This window comes from Salmo salar, chromosome 17 (genome assembly GCF_965601325.2).
Source record: "Salmo salar chromosome 17, fSalSal1, whole genome shotgun sequence".
In the NCBI taxonomy this organism is placed as follows: Eukaryota; Metazoa; Chordata; class Actinopteri; order Salmoniformes; family Salmonidae; genus Salmo; species Salmo salar.
The window spans coordinates 67,729,548-67,745,543 of NC_138307.1; the positions used below are offsets into that span (position 1 = coordinate 67,729,548).

General features: G+C 41.1%; 2 protein-coding genes across 3 annotated transcripts in view; one reads left to right on the forward strand and one right to left on the reverse strand.

Annotated features, from left to right (window-relative positions):
* Positions 1-414: 414 nt before the first annotated feature.
* On the reverse strand, positions 415-8,137 carry LOC106609654 (protein mono-ADP-ribosyltransferase PARP11). Of its 2 annotated transcripts, XM_014208618.3 has the most exons (9): positions 7,095-8,136; positions 6,846-6,970; positions 6,575-6,702; positions 6,279-6,399; positions 6,087-6,162; positions 5,645-5,717; positions 4,320-4,447; positions 3,888-4,039; positions 415-3,665 (listed from the first exon to the last, which is right to left on the reverse strand). In XM_014208618.3, the coding sequence occupies exons 3-9, from the start codon at positions 6,692-6,694 to the stop codon at positions 3,349-3,351; spliced, it is 987 nt and encodes a 328-aa protein (XP_014064093.1). In that variant the 5' UTR covers positions 6,695-6,702; positions 6,846-6,970; positions 7,095-8,136; the 3' UTR covers positions 415-3,348. The 2 variants fall into 2 exon arrangements, with proteins under 2 accessions (XP_014064093.1, XP_014064094.1); XM_014208619.3 differs by lacking the exon at positions 6,846-6,970 and having other exon boundaries at positions 7,095-8,137.
* Positions 8,138-8,850: 713 nt separating this feature from the next.
* LOC106576557 (sodium- and chloride-dependent GABA transporter 2) overlaps positions 8,851-15,996 on the forward strand; it is a 49,772-nt gene continuing 42,626 nt past the window's right edge. The window contains exons 1-8 of the mRNA XM_045700035.2: positions 8,851-8,935; positions 9,668-9,863; positions 10,778-10,912; positions 12,704-12,844; positions 13,023-13,134; positions 13,287-13,331; positions 14,503-14,632; positions 14,841-14,975. Coding sequence (XP_045555991.1) covers positions 9,683-9,863; positions 10,778-10,912; positions 12,704-12,844; positions 13,023-13,134; positions 13,287-13,331; positions 14,503-14,632; positions 14,841-14,975 — 879 coding nt within the window. The 5' untranslated portion in view covers positions 8,851-8,935; positions 9,668-9,682. The remainder of the gene's footprint in view (positions 8,936-9,667; positions 9,864-10,777; positions 10,913-12,703; positions 12,845-13,022; positions 13,135-13,286; positions 13,332-14,502; positions 14,633-14,840; positions 14,976-15,996) is intronic.

Sequence of the window (15,996 nt, forward strand, 5' to 3'; positions counted from 1 at the left end):
TTACGATTTTTTTAAATGTGTGTATTTCCTCCTTATCCTAACGGATTGTATTCTTGAAATCTCCTGACGACTGTATAATCCTCACTAAGAAAAGACAAGAACAAAGACTAACTCACAATGACTTCATATGAAATGTACTAAGTTATGAGGCATGGTTTTATCATCTCTGAGGGGATATCAGTCAATCCCATGCCTCAACAACATTTGAAAGTCAGATATGATTGAACAGAAATGTATGGCGTAATCTTGTGTTGTACTGCCGCCATGTGGCCAATTAGATGCACTCAGCATTTCATTTCCCTCCATTGTTTCCCTATCGCTTAACCTTCTATGATCCTTGATAGTATTTGCAGGAAATAGATAGATAAAATAATGCACACCTTGCATTCAACATGACTAGCGCCGGTAAACATACACATATAACATTTTAGTTTATTTACAGTGTATTACAACAGTAGGCCTAAATCAAGCCCATATCGAGTTTATACATCAAAGCAGAGGACATGAAGTACTGACCAACATTACATGACTTTAAATGAACATGAAAATACTGTCATTATGACATAGTTTGACACCCTCTCATTAAGAGGAAAGACAATTTTAATTCAGCTCAAGAAAATATTCATGGGGGTATTTCCTTCTTGAACAATGTACAATGTGCAGAATGAGGGAGGTAGATTGTTTAAGGGGTAAGAGAGTGCTTATCATGCATATATCAACTACATACAGTACACATATACAGGTAGCCTACTGCACTGGCAGATCATGGTACCAATAGCGGTGAAGGAGAAAGCAGTAGATTTTAAGACATATTGGCCTTTAAAAGCCATCTTGGCTGAAGGTCGTGGCCTCAACTAACTCAGGCAATCAATCACTTGACTTGCACAAACGGTCCCCAAAGAGATTCATCCAGTTTCGTAGCTTAGCAACACTAGCTAGGCCTATATCCTAGCTTTCATTTAGAAAATGCATCTGCTACAGTACAGTACACAGAGAGGAGCTGACTATAAGCCTCATGCATGGTATGATGTGATAGTACAACTGCAGTGTTTGCATTGTCTGTTTAGTTAGAATTGGAGCAACTCTATGTGAAATCTATCTAGTTTTCCTAGAATTCCAATTTCTTTGGTAACTATATTTGTTATATATACAGTACCAGTCAAAAGTTTGGATACACCTACTCATTCAAGGGTTTTTCTTTATTTTTACTATTTTCTACATTGTAGAATAATAGTGAAGACATCAAAACTATAAAATAACACATATGGAATACAGTAACCAAATAAGTGTTAAACAAATCAAAATATCTTTTATAATTGAGATTCTTCAAAGTAGCCACCCTTTCTTTGCCCTGATGACAGCTTTGCACACTCTTGGCAATCTCAACCAGTTTCATGAGGTTGTCACCTGGAATGCATTTCAAATAACAGGTGTGCCTTGTTAAAAGTTAATTTGTGGAATTTCATTCCTTCTTAACGCGTTTGAGACAATCAGTTGTGTTGTGACAAGTCCATATTATGGCATAAACAGCTCAAATAAGCAAAGAGAAACGACAGTCCATCATTACTTTAAGAAATGAAGAACTTTTAAAGTTTCTTCAAGTGCAGTCGCAAAAACCATCAAGCGCTATGAAGAAACTGGCTCTCATGAGGACCGCCACAGGAAAGGAAGACCCAGAGTTACCTCTGCCGCAGAGGATAAGTTCATTAGAGTTACCAGCCTCAGAAATTGCAGCCCAAATAAATGTTTCAGAGTTCAAGTAACAGACACATCTCAACATCAACTGTTCAGAGACTGCATGAATCAGACCTTCATGGTTGAATTTCTGCAAAAGAAACCACTACTAAAGGACACAAATAAGAAAAAGAGACTTGCTTGGGCCAAGAAACATGAGCAATGGACATTAGACCGGTGGAAATCTGCCCTTTGGTCTGATGAGTCAAAATTTGAGATTTTTTGTTACAACCGCTGTGTCTTTATGAGATGCAGAGCAGGTGAACGGATGATCTCCGCATGTGTGTTTCCCAATGTGAAGCATGGAGGAGGAGGTATGATGGTACATTGCAGGTGACACTGTCTGTGATTTATTTAGAATTCAAGGCACACTTAACTAGCATGGCTACCACAGCATTCTGCAGTGATATGCCATCCCATCTGGTTTGCACTTAGTGGGACGATCATTTGTTTTTTAACAGGGCTATTTGACCAAGAAGGAGAGTGATAGAGTGCTGCAGCAGATGACCTGGCCTCCACAATCACCCGACCTCAACCCAATTGAGATGGTTTGGGATGAGTTGGACCGCAGAGTAAAGCAAAAGCAGCCAACAAGTGCTCAGCATATGTGGGAACTCCTTCAAGACTGTTGGAAAAGGATTCCTCATGAAGCTGGTTGAGAGAATGCTAAGAGTGTGCAAAGCTGTCATCAAAGCAAAGGGTGGCTACTTAGAAGAATCTAAAATATATTTTGATTTGTTTAACACTTTTTGGGTTAATACATGATTCCATGTGTTATTTCATAGTTTTGATGTCTTCACTATTATTCTACAATGTCGAAAATATTACAAGAGCAGATTACTGTACAGTTACAATGAATATATCCCTTATACACAGTACCAGTCAAAAGTTTGGATACACCTACTTATTCAATGTCTATCTATGAAATCAGGTCCTTGTATACAGGAGTAGGGCAAGTCAAACATTTGTTTACTTTATGTTGGCGACTTCACTTGGATTAATGAGTTATTGCATCCTGGTCACCAAAGTAGTTATTCAGTCTACATCCTCAGTAGAAGTGTGTTGCACTTTTTAGCTTTGCTTGACTATGGTCATGTTGGACCCAAACAGTCAAAGGAAAAGAAAAAAAGAATACCTGCACACTGTTAAAACGCTCCCGAAACGTATTCGCCACGTTTCGACAACACAGGGTGATCCTGCCAAAGATCCTCTGTGGCAGGTTGAAACATTGCTAATCCATTTCGGGAACACTCCAACAGTGTGCAGTTACTTTTCTGTTTTTTTAAATACGCCACCTCTCGCCCTGTCCGACCCACAAGTCTCTAAACACAGTAAATAGACAAACCACTCTTTACGAACTCTACAGCTTTTATAGAAACATAGTCTTCTTGTATGGTCTTCCTTGTTCTGCCATAGTAATCCATTAAGGCACTTCTTATGATCCAAGTCCTAGTCAGGCCTTGAATCAAACAGCGGGAAGTCATCACAGCCGTCCATTAAGTCCCTCCTCTCTCGACCTCTCCCCTGATGTTTCTGAATCCCAATCCCGTCCTGGTAAAAAAAAATCCACCCGCTGTACATTGTGTGATAACGTCCCTGATCACCCCATAGGCGTCAGTAGAACTCAATGAGATACTCTGGGTAAATCTGGTTGCAGTCGAAGATGACGTAGATCTTTGGGTTGGCGAGGTCGTCCACACAGCTGTCAAAGAAGTTGCTGTAGCTCATGTCCTTGGATGGCGGTCGGCAGAACAGCGGATTGCCTAACGTGGCCTCGCCGACCAGCACTCTGGCCAGGAACATGGTCTTATATGGAGGCTCGCTTGAAAATATCGGCGGGGCTAGTCCGTGCTTCTGCAAGGCAAAGTTATGTTTCCCCGTCGTAAGGCAGAATTTGCTAGAATACTTGGCGTCTCGGGCGAAATAACTCCCTGAGAAATGATGGGAAGGACAGTATTAGAATGCTATGTTTGAACAGTTGAAACTACTGTTGCAAAATTCCGGGAACTTTCCCCAAATTCCCAGGTTTTCCAGAAAGTTGGAAGATTCTCGGAATAAGCAGGAAATCCAGGAATACTCTAACCGGGATTTCTGGAAAACCGGGAAATTGTGAGAAAGTTACAATTTCATGACACAACACAAGTGGAATCTACCTCTGCCATAGACGTCCCCGTGGCTCCCAGTTAGCCGCCAGTCAAAGTTATATGTGCATATAGCCTGCACGTTGCTGTGGCCTGTGCCATGAAATAACATTTTCTCCTCAATGTCCACAACTCGCTTTATCTTGCGCAATTGTTGTTTTTTCCTTTAGAAATTGGAGTAAAAACACAAAAGCATTGATCAGTCTCAGCATTTAGGTTAAGTATGTTTTCCAACCAAAAGATCTCTAAGAAGTTATCGAAAAAGGTCTACCTATCTAATTCAAACCATCATTCCAAACTGGCATTCTAGGTGCTATCATCAAAATCATTTAGATACTCAACTAAACTAACATCATTATAATACCTTATAATACCTCCACACACACACACACACACACACACACACACACACACACACACACACACACACACGCATAGCTCTACCTGCAAAAGAACTCCCACAGATCCAGGTTCTGTATCCTCTGAATAGATTTGATAGGGTGACACATGGTCCTTTCATAGAGTCTGACCACTTCCTTGAATTCGTAAGTGTCTCTGGCCAATGAGACGAGCTGAAAAATAGAGATCCTATTCATTTACTAGTATTCTAATTCCTAATTCTACAAGCTGAAAGAGAATAGTCAATCAGACATGGGTATACTGCAAATCAATGACACACAGTGTTTTAGTTAGAAGGAAACAAACTGGCTAAAGAGTCATGGAGTAGGTAGATACATTGATAACATTGATAACACTTTACTTAAAGGTCCAATAAAGCTGTTTTTATCTCAATATCAAATCACATTTTCTGGGAAACAAATAAGTACCTTACTGTGGATTATCTTTCTATTAAAATGGTCAAAAATAAACAAAAATTGCTTCTTAGCAAAGAACAATTTCTCAAGCAAGAATTTTGCTAGGAATGTCTGGAAGTGGTCTGAGTACATAGGGGAAAAACTGAAAACTTGCTGCTATTGGCAGAGAGATTTGGAACTCTCATTCTTATTGGTCTATTAACACATTTTTCACCTGGTGACGTCACCAGGCAGGCCAAAACTCCATCCCATCTAAACAGGCAGACATTTCAGACGGTCTTTTCAAACAGCTATTACACTAAAAGGGCATTATCATAATTGTACAGTATTATTCTAACCTCATAGTGTTGAAATATATACAAAATACAGGAAAACATGTTTTCGACTGGACTTGGCCTTTAAAGGTAGTCAGCAATGCACAAAGTAAATAGCAATATCGGGCCGATTTCCACAACAACTAAGAGCATTGAAGTGCAAGGCGAAACCTCTCCACTGTTTTCTCGCAGCTATCACGTTGTAGAAGATTCACATGCCGCCCTGCACATGTGCAGATACACTGTGATACTCTGTCAGTGCATCGTCTTGCACCGCGCTCATCTGCAACATCTGTGGTGCTACTCATGGCAATGTCATGTCTCTGAATATCAGTTGAACACTGACAGGTATAATGCATTATAAGACTTGTCATAAGCATGTATTACTCTACTTTTACAGGTAACATGACTAGGTCTTGAGCAGGTAACATGACTAGGTCTTGAGCAGGTAACATGACTAGGTCTTGAGCAGGTAACATGACTAGGTCTTGAGCAGGTAACATGCTGATCAGGAGTTACCTGTATTTCTACTCCTGCCCCATTCAGATAGTAACCTGAACCGGCAAAAGACGGGTAAAGCTCTCTGTCTGAACGAGGTAGATACACAGCATATTGTCCACACACATCCTTTTTCCCTTACCTGATAAGGCTCGTCTGTATTTATTCTCTCCCAGTGGCAGGGCACCGGCAGGGCCAGATTATCACAAATGAACCTGGGCGTGGGTGACAGATGCATATACACAATTCAGACACATACGGTACAGGTCAGGCCTGGCTCCAACTTCTTGGTGGTTATTATGTCAATGCCCTTAGTTACACATCCTTTTATTTTCACGCAAAATGTAGCACAACATGCATAAGGTTTAACCATAAAACAGGTGATGCTTCTAACCCCACAATAGACTAAAGTAAGCTCCGGGAAGTAAGCTCCAGGAAGTGAAACTGACCACAGAGCCAATGGAGAGAGCACTCAGAACTCTGTATTTCTTAGTTATACAGTTACAGGCCTGTGGGCTACCTGCATGTCTGAGTTATACAGCTACATGCCCGTGGGTGACCCCATTGGTACAGCTCAGACTCACCTAAAGCCAGTGGCAGAGTGGAACGCCCGTTTGATTGGCCGTTGTTTCCCGGTCGTGACATTGATCTGCTTCATGACTGGTTGTGAAACAAAGACAAACAAAGATCAGCCAATTAGAGACGGACTCCAACATATCCAATGATTGTCAATGATACTGTATAGATGTGTGCCAGTACTTTAGTGTTCTTGGTACCTGAGAAGTCCAGTCTGTAGGTGTACTTGGCAGTGTAAAACTCCATGACACCGTGTTGATTCCTGCTGTAATTCTGTTCTATCTGCTCACTGGTCACAGAGCATGCAGCACTTGGATCAATCTGCCACAACCAGAACAAATTGCAAATGAGACTGGGATGGGTAGAGTGAGTGAGGGGATGGATGGATGCAATAAATGGGAGGATGGATGGATGGAATAATGAAGGAATGGATCGATAGATCAAGTGAGAGGATGGATGGATGAGGAATGCATAGGTGGAGTGATATGTCCTGTACCTCAAACATGTGCCACACTCCACATTCAGCTAGGTAATACCAGCACCAGACAGCCTCTGACGTGTCCATCTCCTCCACCATCTCTGAGGACTCCTCCTCAGGGGCCCTTATGGCAAACATGCCTGGACCTGGGAAGAGCAATATACAATGTCATTGCATTGGCTGATAGTGGATGAGGAGTAGGCTAGGTTTATCTTCAGCATGACATTTCTTATTTTTAAATATCTGTTCTCATATTTCTCGGTAATTTGCTTGCATCTATGAACAATACCTATGTGAACTGCACCAATATGTTTCCAACAACAGCATTAGGTTCTTCCTGGTTGGCAGAAGAACTGTCTGCCGACATGTCATCAGCTTGTTGCAAATTCTCTGCACCCCGAAGTGGATGTGTGTCTACATGTCAAATAGACGAACAAAATTCACTAAGCTGCTATCAAACACCAGCAATATGTTTATCGCACCGGGTATATGGTCTATAGGAAATATAACTAGCATGAAATATAGCAGGCTATCTTACCGGTTTATCGAGCGATTAGCCTGCCTCAGTCCTAGCTACTGCGTTTAACCTTTTCTAGAATTGGCAATCATCTATTCCAACTAACAACATTTCGCCCCGTGCTGCAAAATCGTATTTAGCACCCAGCATCGAGAGATCTTTTGTAGAATTATGCGAATGCATTTGCGTTTCTTTCGACTGCTATGTTTACATTTGTTTCCTGGTAGCAAAAAAAAACGTCACACAGCACGTCATAATTCCAAGTCGCTCCCACTGAGGTATGATGCCGCGTCAGGAACAAACATGTTCCAAAACAATTTACCTCAAGGCGTAAATTGCTTCCTTGAATTGAAAATGTATCTTATGTATTTGTTACAACAAGATTCAATCATATTTAGCTTTTTAGTTAATAACAGAAAGAATGACATTTTCCTAGAATCATTAATGACGTCTCCCCGAGTTCCGACTTCAGTGCATTCCAGACAATTGGGAACTCGAACAAAAACGAGCTCCTACTGTAAAAAAAATCGTTTTGAAGGTCATACAACTCGGAATTTCATGGGGTGCGTTTGTAAATTTGCTCTGGCTATCTACTTCGATTTCAGAGCACTCTCGTCTGTGTGCCAGAGCGCAGAATAACTGATGAATTTACGAACCCTCAACACCCTGTTGAATATGCCGTGTCAGTAAACCTTGGCAAAAAAGCGTAATTAAATTGTTGCCAGCAGCACAGTTACAGTCACCAACGCTCTGGATAACACGAAAACAGCCTAACCAGCTCTGCTAGAGCAAGAAAAATGGTCAGAGTGAGGTGTTCTCTCGTTTATGTCTGGATGTAGCTAGCTGACTTTAGCCAGTTAGCTTGGGTGCTTGACTGCCGTTGTGAGGTCAGAACGCTCGGATCAACCCTCCTCCTCCGCCAGAGCGTCCAGTGTGGCTCTGAATTTACTAACGGACAATCTGACAATGCTCTGAATTTACTAACGGACAATCTGACAATGCTCTGAATTTACAAATGGACAATCTGACAATGCTCTGAATTTACTAACGGACAATCTGACAATGCTCTGAATTTACAAGCGCACGCACGCACTCCAGAGTGAATTTACTAACTCACCCCATGTCGGCAACTCTGGCCTCTTTCTGGAGCTCCCACTTTCCGACCCGACGATCACTTACGTCATGATTTGACCTATTATTTTCCGAGTTCCCATTTGTCTTGAAAGCACCATATACAGTTGCTCCCTGCCTGGCAATTAAAAAAAAAAAAAAACATTATGAAGAAAGTGCACAACAGGTGAATTAATGTACGGAATAAACATATCTAAATTACTTACGTTGTGATGGTGCTATTTGAAGAGCAATTGTATTTACTTTAGGCCTATCACAAACAATCATCAGCCCTTATTATGACAAGAATTCCAGACATTCCAGTGAGTCTGACTGAGGGATTGAAATAAATTGTCTCTACCTAATTCTTTGTTATTCAACACATTATGGAATATGATAGGATAGGCCAATGCAAAACAAATAATCAAAACGTTTCTTATTTTCTTTAATTTAATTTAAATTATTTAGTTGAATGCATTTTTGTTAAACTTGTGGACATGTCAACTCTCTTCCACATATCAATGGTCCTCCACAATGGTAGGCTGTTTTACTGTATCATTCTAAATAGGTGTTATAGGCTATCATCCTGGTTCAGTTCAATACCATGTGAAGGCTTTGGAGTTTGTAGACACGCCCCTACTCTCACTTCAACATTCTTTCCAAAGACCTTCTATCTGTGCAGCCAAAGGAACTGCTTCATTGACTCCTACCAGCTGTGTGGAAAAGCAGGATCTATTGCGTTAAAATAGTGGGTGAGTTGTAAGATATATTTTGCATGCATAATTGAATGATTGTGCCTAATACATGGAGGAGTCACAGAAATGATAATGCTCACTCAATTTTTCTTCTTGCATTCATGAATCCTTTTTCTCAAACAAATAAATGGCAAACTTTTGGATTTTAGCATATGCCTAAATAAAAGTTCAAGCTAAATAGCCTATAAGTCTGCATCTGCATGATTGTATTGCGTTGCGTTACTGCATTGTACATTACTGCACATAATCCATGGAGGAAATGTGCTTAATGGGAAAACACCTTAACGTCAATGTCTTGTGGATATCTAAAACAATCAATTATTATCTTATTTTTCATACATTTGTGTAGATAGGCAATGACTGACTGCATAACTAAGCAAACAAATAGCCTAGTCATAAATGTTAGTATCCTAGGAGGAGTAGAATGTCTGCATTAGGATCAAGCCTCAGGCTCTCTACAGAACAAAGACTTCATCTGTCTTGATTGGGACATATTGTGTTGAAGAGAGCCTCTGAGTAACGGAAGATGTAAACACAGAGTCCACACCAGATTTAACAATGAGAGGGAGAGCGGAAGAAAGAGAGAGACAGGAGTGTGTGTGTGTGTGTGTGTGTGTGTGTGTGTGTGTGTGTGAGAGAGAGAGAGCGAGAGAGAGAGAGAGAGAGCGAGAGCGAGAGCTTTGGCAATATTTACAAAATGTCCTGCCAATAAAGCATTTTGAATTTAAGAGAAAGTGAGTGAACATGGAAGAGGAGATGGTTGGAGGGACGACTCCAGGAGGACCAGTGGACTCAGAGGATGCGGTTCAGCAGGAGAGGGGCAAGTGGGCCAACAAGACTGAATTTCTGCTCTCCATGGCTGGTGAGATCATTGGCCTGGGCAACGTATGGCGCTTCCCTTATCTGTGCTACAAGAACGGAGGAGGTAAGTAAACCAGCACCTCCCCATCTAAATGAGGTGGAAACTGAGCTGCACTTCCTAACCTCCTCCCCTATGACCATATTAGAGACACATATTTCCCTCAGATTACACAGACCCACAAAGAATTCAAAAAACAAATCAAATTTTGATAAACTCCCATATCTATTGGGTGAAATACCACAGTGTGCCATCACAGCAGCAAGATTTGTGACCTGTTGCCACAAGAAAAGAGCAACCAGTGAAGAACAAACACCATTGTAAATACAACCCATATTTATGTTATTTATTTATTTTCCCTTTTTTACTTTAACTATTTGCACATCATTACAACACTGTATACTGTATAGACATAATAGGACATTTGAAATGTCTTTATTCTTTTGGAACTTGTGTTAGTGTAATATTTACTGTTCACTTTTTTTTATTGAATTGAGAGAAAGAGAGAGAGAGAGAAAGAGAGAGATAAGAAAGATGTTGCCTGAGGGAGTTGACTCTTGTGTCCGCTAACCCTGTGGGCGGAGCTTCACCTCTAATATTCTGTGAGCAACAAAAGATGTATGCTTCCTAAAAAACAAGGATACCAGGCCTGCAATTGCTTTTGTGCAGCCTCAAAGGCTCTCTGTATTCACTGGAAAGTTAATGAATTTCCTTATGAAGGATATCTATTCAGCTGTCAACTCTTTTCATGGACTCGTAGCTAAAGAACATGTTCTAACTACTGTACAGCAATACCCCATCATCACACAACTGAAATGTCAATAAGCATTTCCTTGGTCTATTCACACAAAATGTTTTGTCATTCATCTCAATGGATTTATCTTTGTATCCTTCCTGCTGTTCTATTTACCATTTACCATAGCAACACACCTTTTATACAGTAAACACTCTACTTCATTGGTGTTTCTAACCCTCCACAGGTGTCTTCTTTATCCCGTACTTTGTGTTCCTCTTCTTCTGTGGTATCCCTGTGTTCTTCCTGGAGACGGCATTGGGCCAGTACACCAGCGAGGGCGGGGTCACAGCCTGGAGGAAGATATGTCCCATGTTCGAAGGTGATTACTCTGTCTGCTCCTTACATGATTACATTATGGGCCAGTTCCCCAGATACAGATTTAGCCTATGGTGAACCTTCCAGTCAGGTCACCCATGATACAAGTCAGTAATCGATATCCATCCATGTCTGAGGACGTCGGGAGATGATGTAGAAACCAGCCACTAGTGGCAACAGTGAGTGAGTGCTGTTACCTTTAAGTAGGTTTCGGTTTTGCTGGTTTTGCTAGTTTTGCTAGGGATGGGCGTAAACATCTGCATTTGGTTCCAAAAGTAGCATGTTCGAATCCAGAAAGAAAGTGGTTTTTGATATTTTTGTTTTAAGTCTAACCCAAACCTTAACCCTTACCTTAAGCATTCGGAGTTAATGCCTAACCTTAAAAATGCAGAGTTAATGCCTAAACTTAACCTTAAACACTTAAAAATTTGACGTTTGGAACAACTTCGAAATTTGACGTTTGAGGAACATGGATGAACTGACGTGAGACTGTGAGAGCTTATAGCAGTCTTCTTTATTAATAGATGTCAAGTCACCTGTTTTGGGGACATGCGCGGTTCTGGTATCGTTTCCGACTGCCATTTTCACTGATAAATTGACCTTAGGTCGAAATGGCTTGTATTGAGCAGTAGCCCTGATTCTCACGGACACAGGAGTATATGTGGGGTGTCCCTCTTTCCATTTTATTCACTCTTCCGACTGTCCATCAACTCCTGGCTGAACCTTACATCACAGCCACTAACAACGCATATGCCTGGAGTCCTTACATCGTAGCGCAGCAGGAGAGAGTGGTTTCGTCGCTGTACCACATTCAGAGATCGATTTATTGACAGTAAACTAAAATAATTAATACATTTTAAACAAAAACACTTTCTGCTTGTAACAGACGTACAAGATTAATATGAGATAAAAGGCAAGTTCCAAACGAGCTCAGTGAGACGTTCACAGCGATGGGGGTAGACCTTTAGAACATATGCACATTTTCTCTAACACTAAACATACAAATATATACAGTTATAAGGAAGGTGAAATCTTATACTTAGTCGTTGTATAATTTGATTATACTATATTTCGAAAGCGTGTATCATTTCAAGCCTTTATTCATGTCATTTCAAGCCTTATTCATACAGTTCTGTTGAATAAGAAATACATAATATAAAATATTTAATATTTTCATATTTGCATGATATTTCTACTGTGTACTTGAGCTTGTATCTTCAAAAGGGACTACACCTCAGCAATGTATAACTATTCTTGCCATAAAGGTGAGATTTGAACCTTTCTTGGAGTATGCAGCATTACTAGTTATAGTTTATGGCCCTCTCATGATAAATAATTACTTTTGGAGATTATGTAGATGACATTTTTGATTACATAACCGTTAAAATGGCTTTTTAGTGCAGGACTATCCATTATTTGTGTCCGGGAAACGTGCCTTGTGCCAGTTAAAACAGGGATTAAAATGTGTTGTTTCAAGCTAAACTCATGAGATGCTGCTGTATACAAAGACATTGATTGAAAACAAATACATTTGACATTTTCTATATGTAACAGTAATTTGCTAGGTAGTAAGCAGGCTTTTGTTCCAGCCCAGTACTAACACTACCGATTAAACTTAACAAGGTCTCAATGAGATGTTTGTTTATTTAGGTGTTGTAGTGCTGGGCTGGACCAAAAGCCTGCACGCCCTGTAGTTCTCCAGATCCATGGTTTGACCACTGTGCTAAGTTACTAAGTTATTTAAAGAACGGTCACCTTATCAAATGTTAACCTGGCTTTGCTTTTCCATCTACAGGAGTGGGAATTGCATCCCAAGTGATTGTGGCGTACTTGAACATCTATTACATAGTGGTGCTAGCCTGGGGTCTGTTCTACCTATTCAACTCCTTCAGGAATCCACTGCCCTGGTCCACCTGTGACAATGAGTGGAATACTGGTACAAGAACTCAACACAGACACAGACAGATACACACACGCAGACATAGACACACGTGCGCGTATGCATGTGCACATACTTACTTACTCAAACTCACTCACTAATTCTCTCTCTCTCTGTCTCTGTCTCTCTCTCTTGTCTCTGTCTCTCTCGTTCTCTCTCTCTAACATTCTCACAGAGAACTGTCATGATTTGAGTTCCATGTTGTTGAACCCACACCTGTCCCAGTTAGACTCAGACTGGTCCTTCCTTCACAACCAGACGGACTATAATGACGACTATATGTTCAGGTAGGCCTCCTTATTGCACTTTGAAGATATCAGATGGGTGTAGATGAGGTACAGTCATGCATACATTGAGATTACTATATTGTACATCATATGGTTCCTTTTGCTATTTCTCACTGCTTTTTCATTGGTTTACCCCCCTCTTTCTCTTTCAGTAATGAAACCATGACGATCACGTCTCCCGAGGAGGAGTTTTGGGCGTAAGTTTGAAACCAATCATAACTTCTGAAATACACACGCACACACAAGCACACACACATACTGATAGTGATGATGATGAGTCATGCTGACAGACAATATAGGGCCCACCCAACGACCCAGCAGCCCAGTAGAACACCGGGTAAGGGAAATTAGCCAATTACTGCCTGGAGGGAACCATAAAACAACCAATTAGAGCACTCGATAAGGATTATTTTGTGTTCAAATTCAGTGTTGTTGTTTTGTTAGACTAGTCTGGTGATTTCGTAATAGGCCATGGTTCTTCCCACATGATACATTCCTGATGGTGTTTCCGGGTGGTGCAGGATTTGGAAATGGGCTGAGAACAGCACTCTAAAGCGTTTTCTTCTAAATGAGAACAATATGTGTCCTTTCTTTGGGGTTCAAAGCCTAAACTAAAACCCTCTAAACTAAACTGGGAAAAATGGAACATCTGTATTTATCACGCCGATGCTATTTTGTCTCTGTATTCATGCAGAGGCTCCATATGGAGACTATAAAGTTGGAAAAAGAACACGTGTTTTTCTGTCGGGTTGGCTGTCGCTGTGAATTTGTATAGGTTAGATTTGTGTGGGGAGAGGATCTCTGAAATACAACACCATGACTAAGATGGTATGTAGTACATAGAGGGTCATGGTATTGGGATTTGACGTAATTTGATGAACGTCGATTTTGACCCATTAATTCCTTGTGGTTACTGGGTTAATTCTGCATGATTACTAGGTTAAAACAGAAACAACTAAAAGGGTTAAGTTTAGGTATTAATTCCAAATGGTTAAGGTTAGGGTTACGGTTTGGGGAAAGCATAAAACTAAATAATAATTAAATAATAAGCGATGTTTCCATTTATCATCATCAAGTACTCTCCCTTGTTGCTAAACATTTGTGAACTGCTGTGGCGCCATGGTCTAAACATCTCTCTGACCAGCCTGCTGTGTGTGTGTGTGTGTGTGTGTGTGTGTGTGTGTGTGTGTGTGTGTGTGTGTGTGTGTGTGTGTGTGTGTGTGTGTGTGTGTGTGTGTGTGTGTGTGTGTGTGTGTGTGTGTGTGTGCATTTGTGTGTGTGTGCATTTGTGTGTGTGTATTTGTGTGTGTATGTGTGTGCATGTGTGCTTACATATGTGTGTGTGTGTGTGTGTGTGTTGTTCCCCAGTCGTCGGGTGTTGAGGACATCAGATAATGTGTCTCTGGGTGCTGTGCATTGGGACCTGGCTCTTTGTTTGCTGCTGGCCTGGATCATCTGCTACTTCTGCATCTGGAAGGGAGTCAAATCTACAGGCAAGGTGAGCTGGCAGCCTTCCATACAGACCAAAACAACAGGATCAAATTCATTAGGGCACACCGCAGCAAAATGTTTTGCAAGGGAAAAATAAATGAGTGCTTCTTATTGGCCAAGTCCAGGTAGTACCTCCCTGTTTCAGTCTGTGCAATCTCTTCGTGTGTGTGTGTGTGTGTCTATGTGTTCAAGTGTATCTTCATGTGTGACCACAGGTGGTGTACTTCACAGCAACGTTCCCCTACCTGATGCTCTTCATCCTGTTTATCCGAGGTGTGACTCTACCAGGGGCTGGAGAGGGCCTAAAGTACTATCTCTGGCCTCAAATGGACAAGATCTTGGAACCTGGGGTAAGACTGATGGGACAGGGATGGTAGTAGGGAGGAAAGATGATAGTAGGGAATAAAGATGGTAGTAGGGAGGAAAGATGGCAGTAGGGAATAAAGATGGTAGTAGGGAATAAAGATGGTAGTAGGGAATAAAGATGGTAGTAAGGAGGAAAGATGGTAGTAGGGAGTAAAGATGGTAGTAGGGAGGAAAGATGGTAGTAGGGAGGAAAGATGGTAGTAGGGAGGAAGGATGGTAGTAGGGAATAAAGATGGTAGTAGGGAGGAAGGATGGTAGTAGGTAGGAAAGATTGTAGTAGGGAATAACGATGGTAGTAGGGAGGAAAGATGGTAGTAGGGAATAAAGATGGTAGTAGGGAGTAAAGATGGTAGTAGGGAGGAAAGATGGTAGTAGGGAGGAAAGATGGTAGTAGGGAGGAAGGATGGTAGTAGGGAATAAAGATGGTAGTAGGGAGGAAGGATGGTAGTAGGTAGGAAAGATTGTAGTAGGGAATAAAGATGGTAGTAGGGAGGAAAGATGGTAGTAGGGAGGAAGGATGGTAGTAGGGAATAAAGATGGTAGTAGGGAGGAAGGATGGTAGTAGGTAGGAAAGATTGTAGTAGGGAATAAAGATGGTAGTAGGGAGGAAAGATGGTAGTAGGGAGGAAGGATGGTAGTAGGGAGGAAAGATGGTAGTAGGGAATACAGATGTTAGTAGGGAGGAAAGATGGTAGTAGGGAATAAAGATGTTAGTAGGGAATAAAGATGGTAGTAGGGAATAAAGATGGTAGTAGGGAGGAAAGATGGTAGTAGGGAATAAAGATGGTAGTAGGGAATAAAGATGGTAGTAGGGAATAAAGATAGTAGTAGGGAGGAAATATGGTAGTAGGGAGGAAAGATGGTAGTAGGGAATACAGATGTTAGTAGGGAGGAAAGATCGTAGTAGGGAATACAGATGTTAGTAGGGAGGAAAGATGGTAGTAGGGAGGAAGGATGGTAGTAGGGAGGAAAGATGGTAGTAGGGAGGAAGGATGGTAGTAGGGA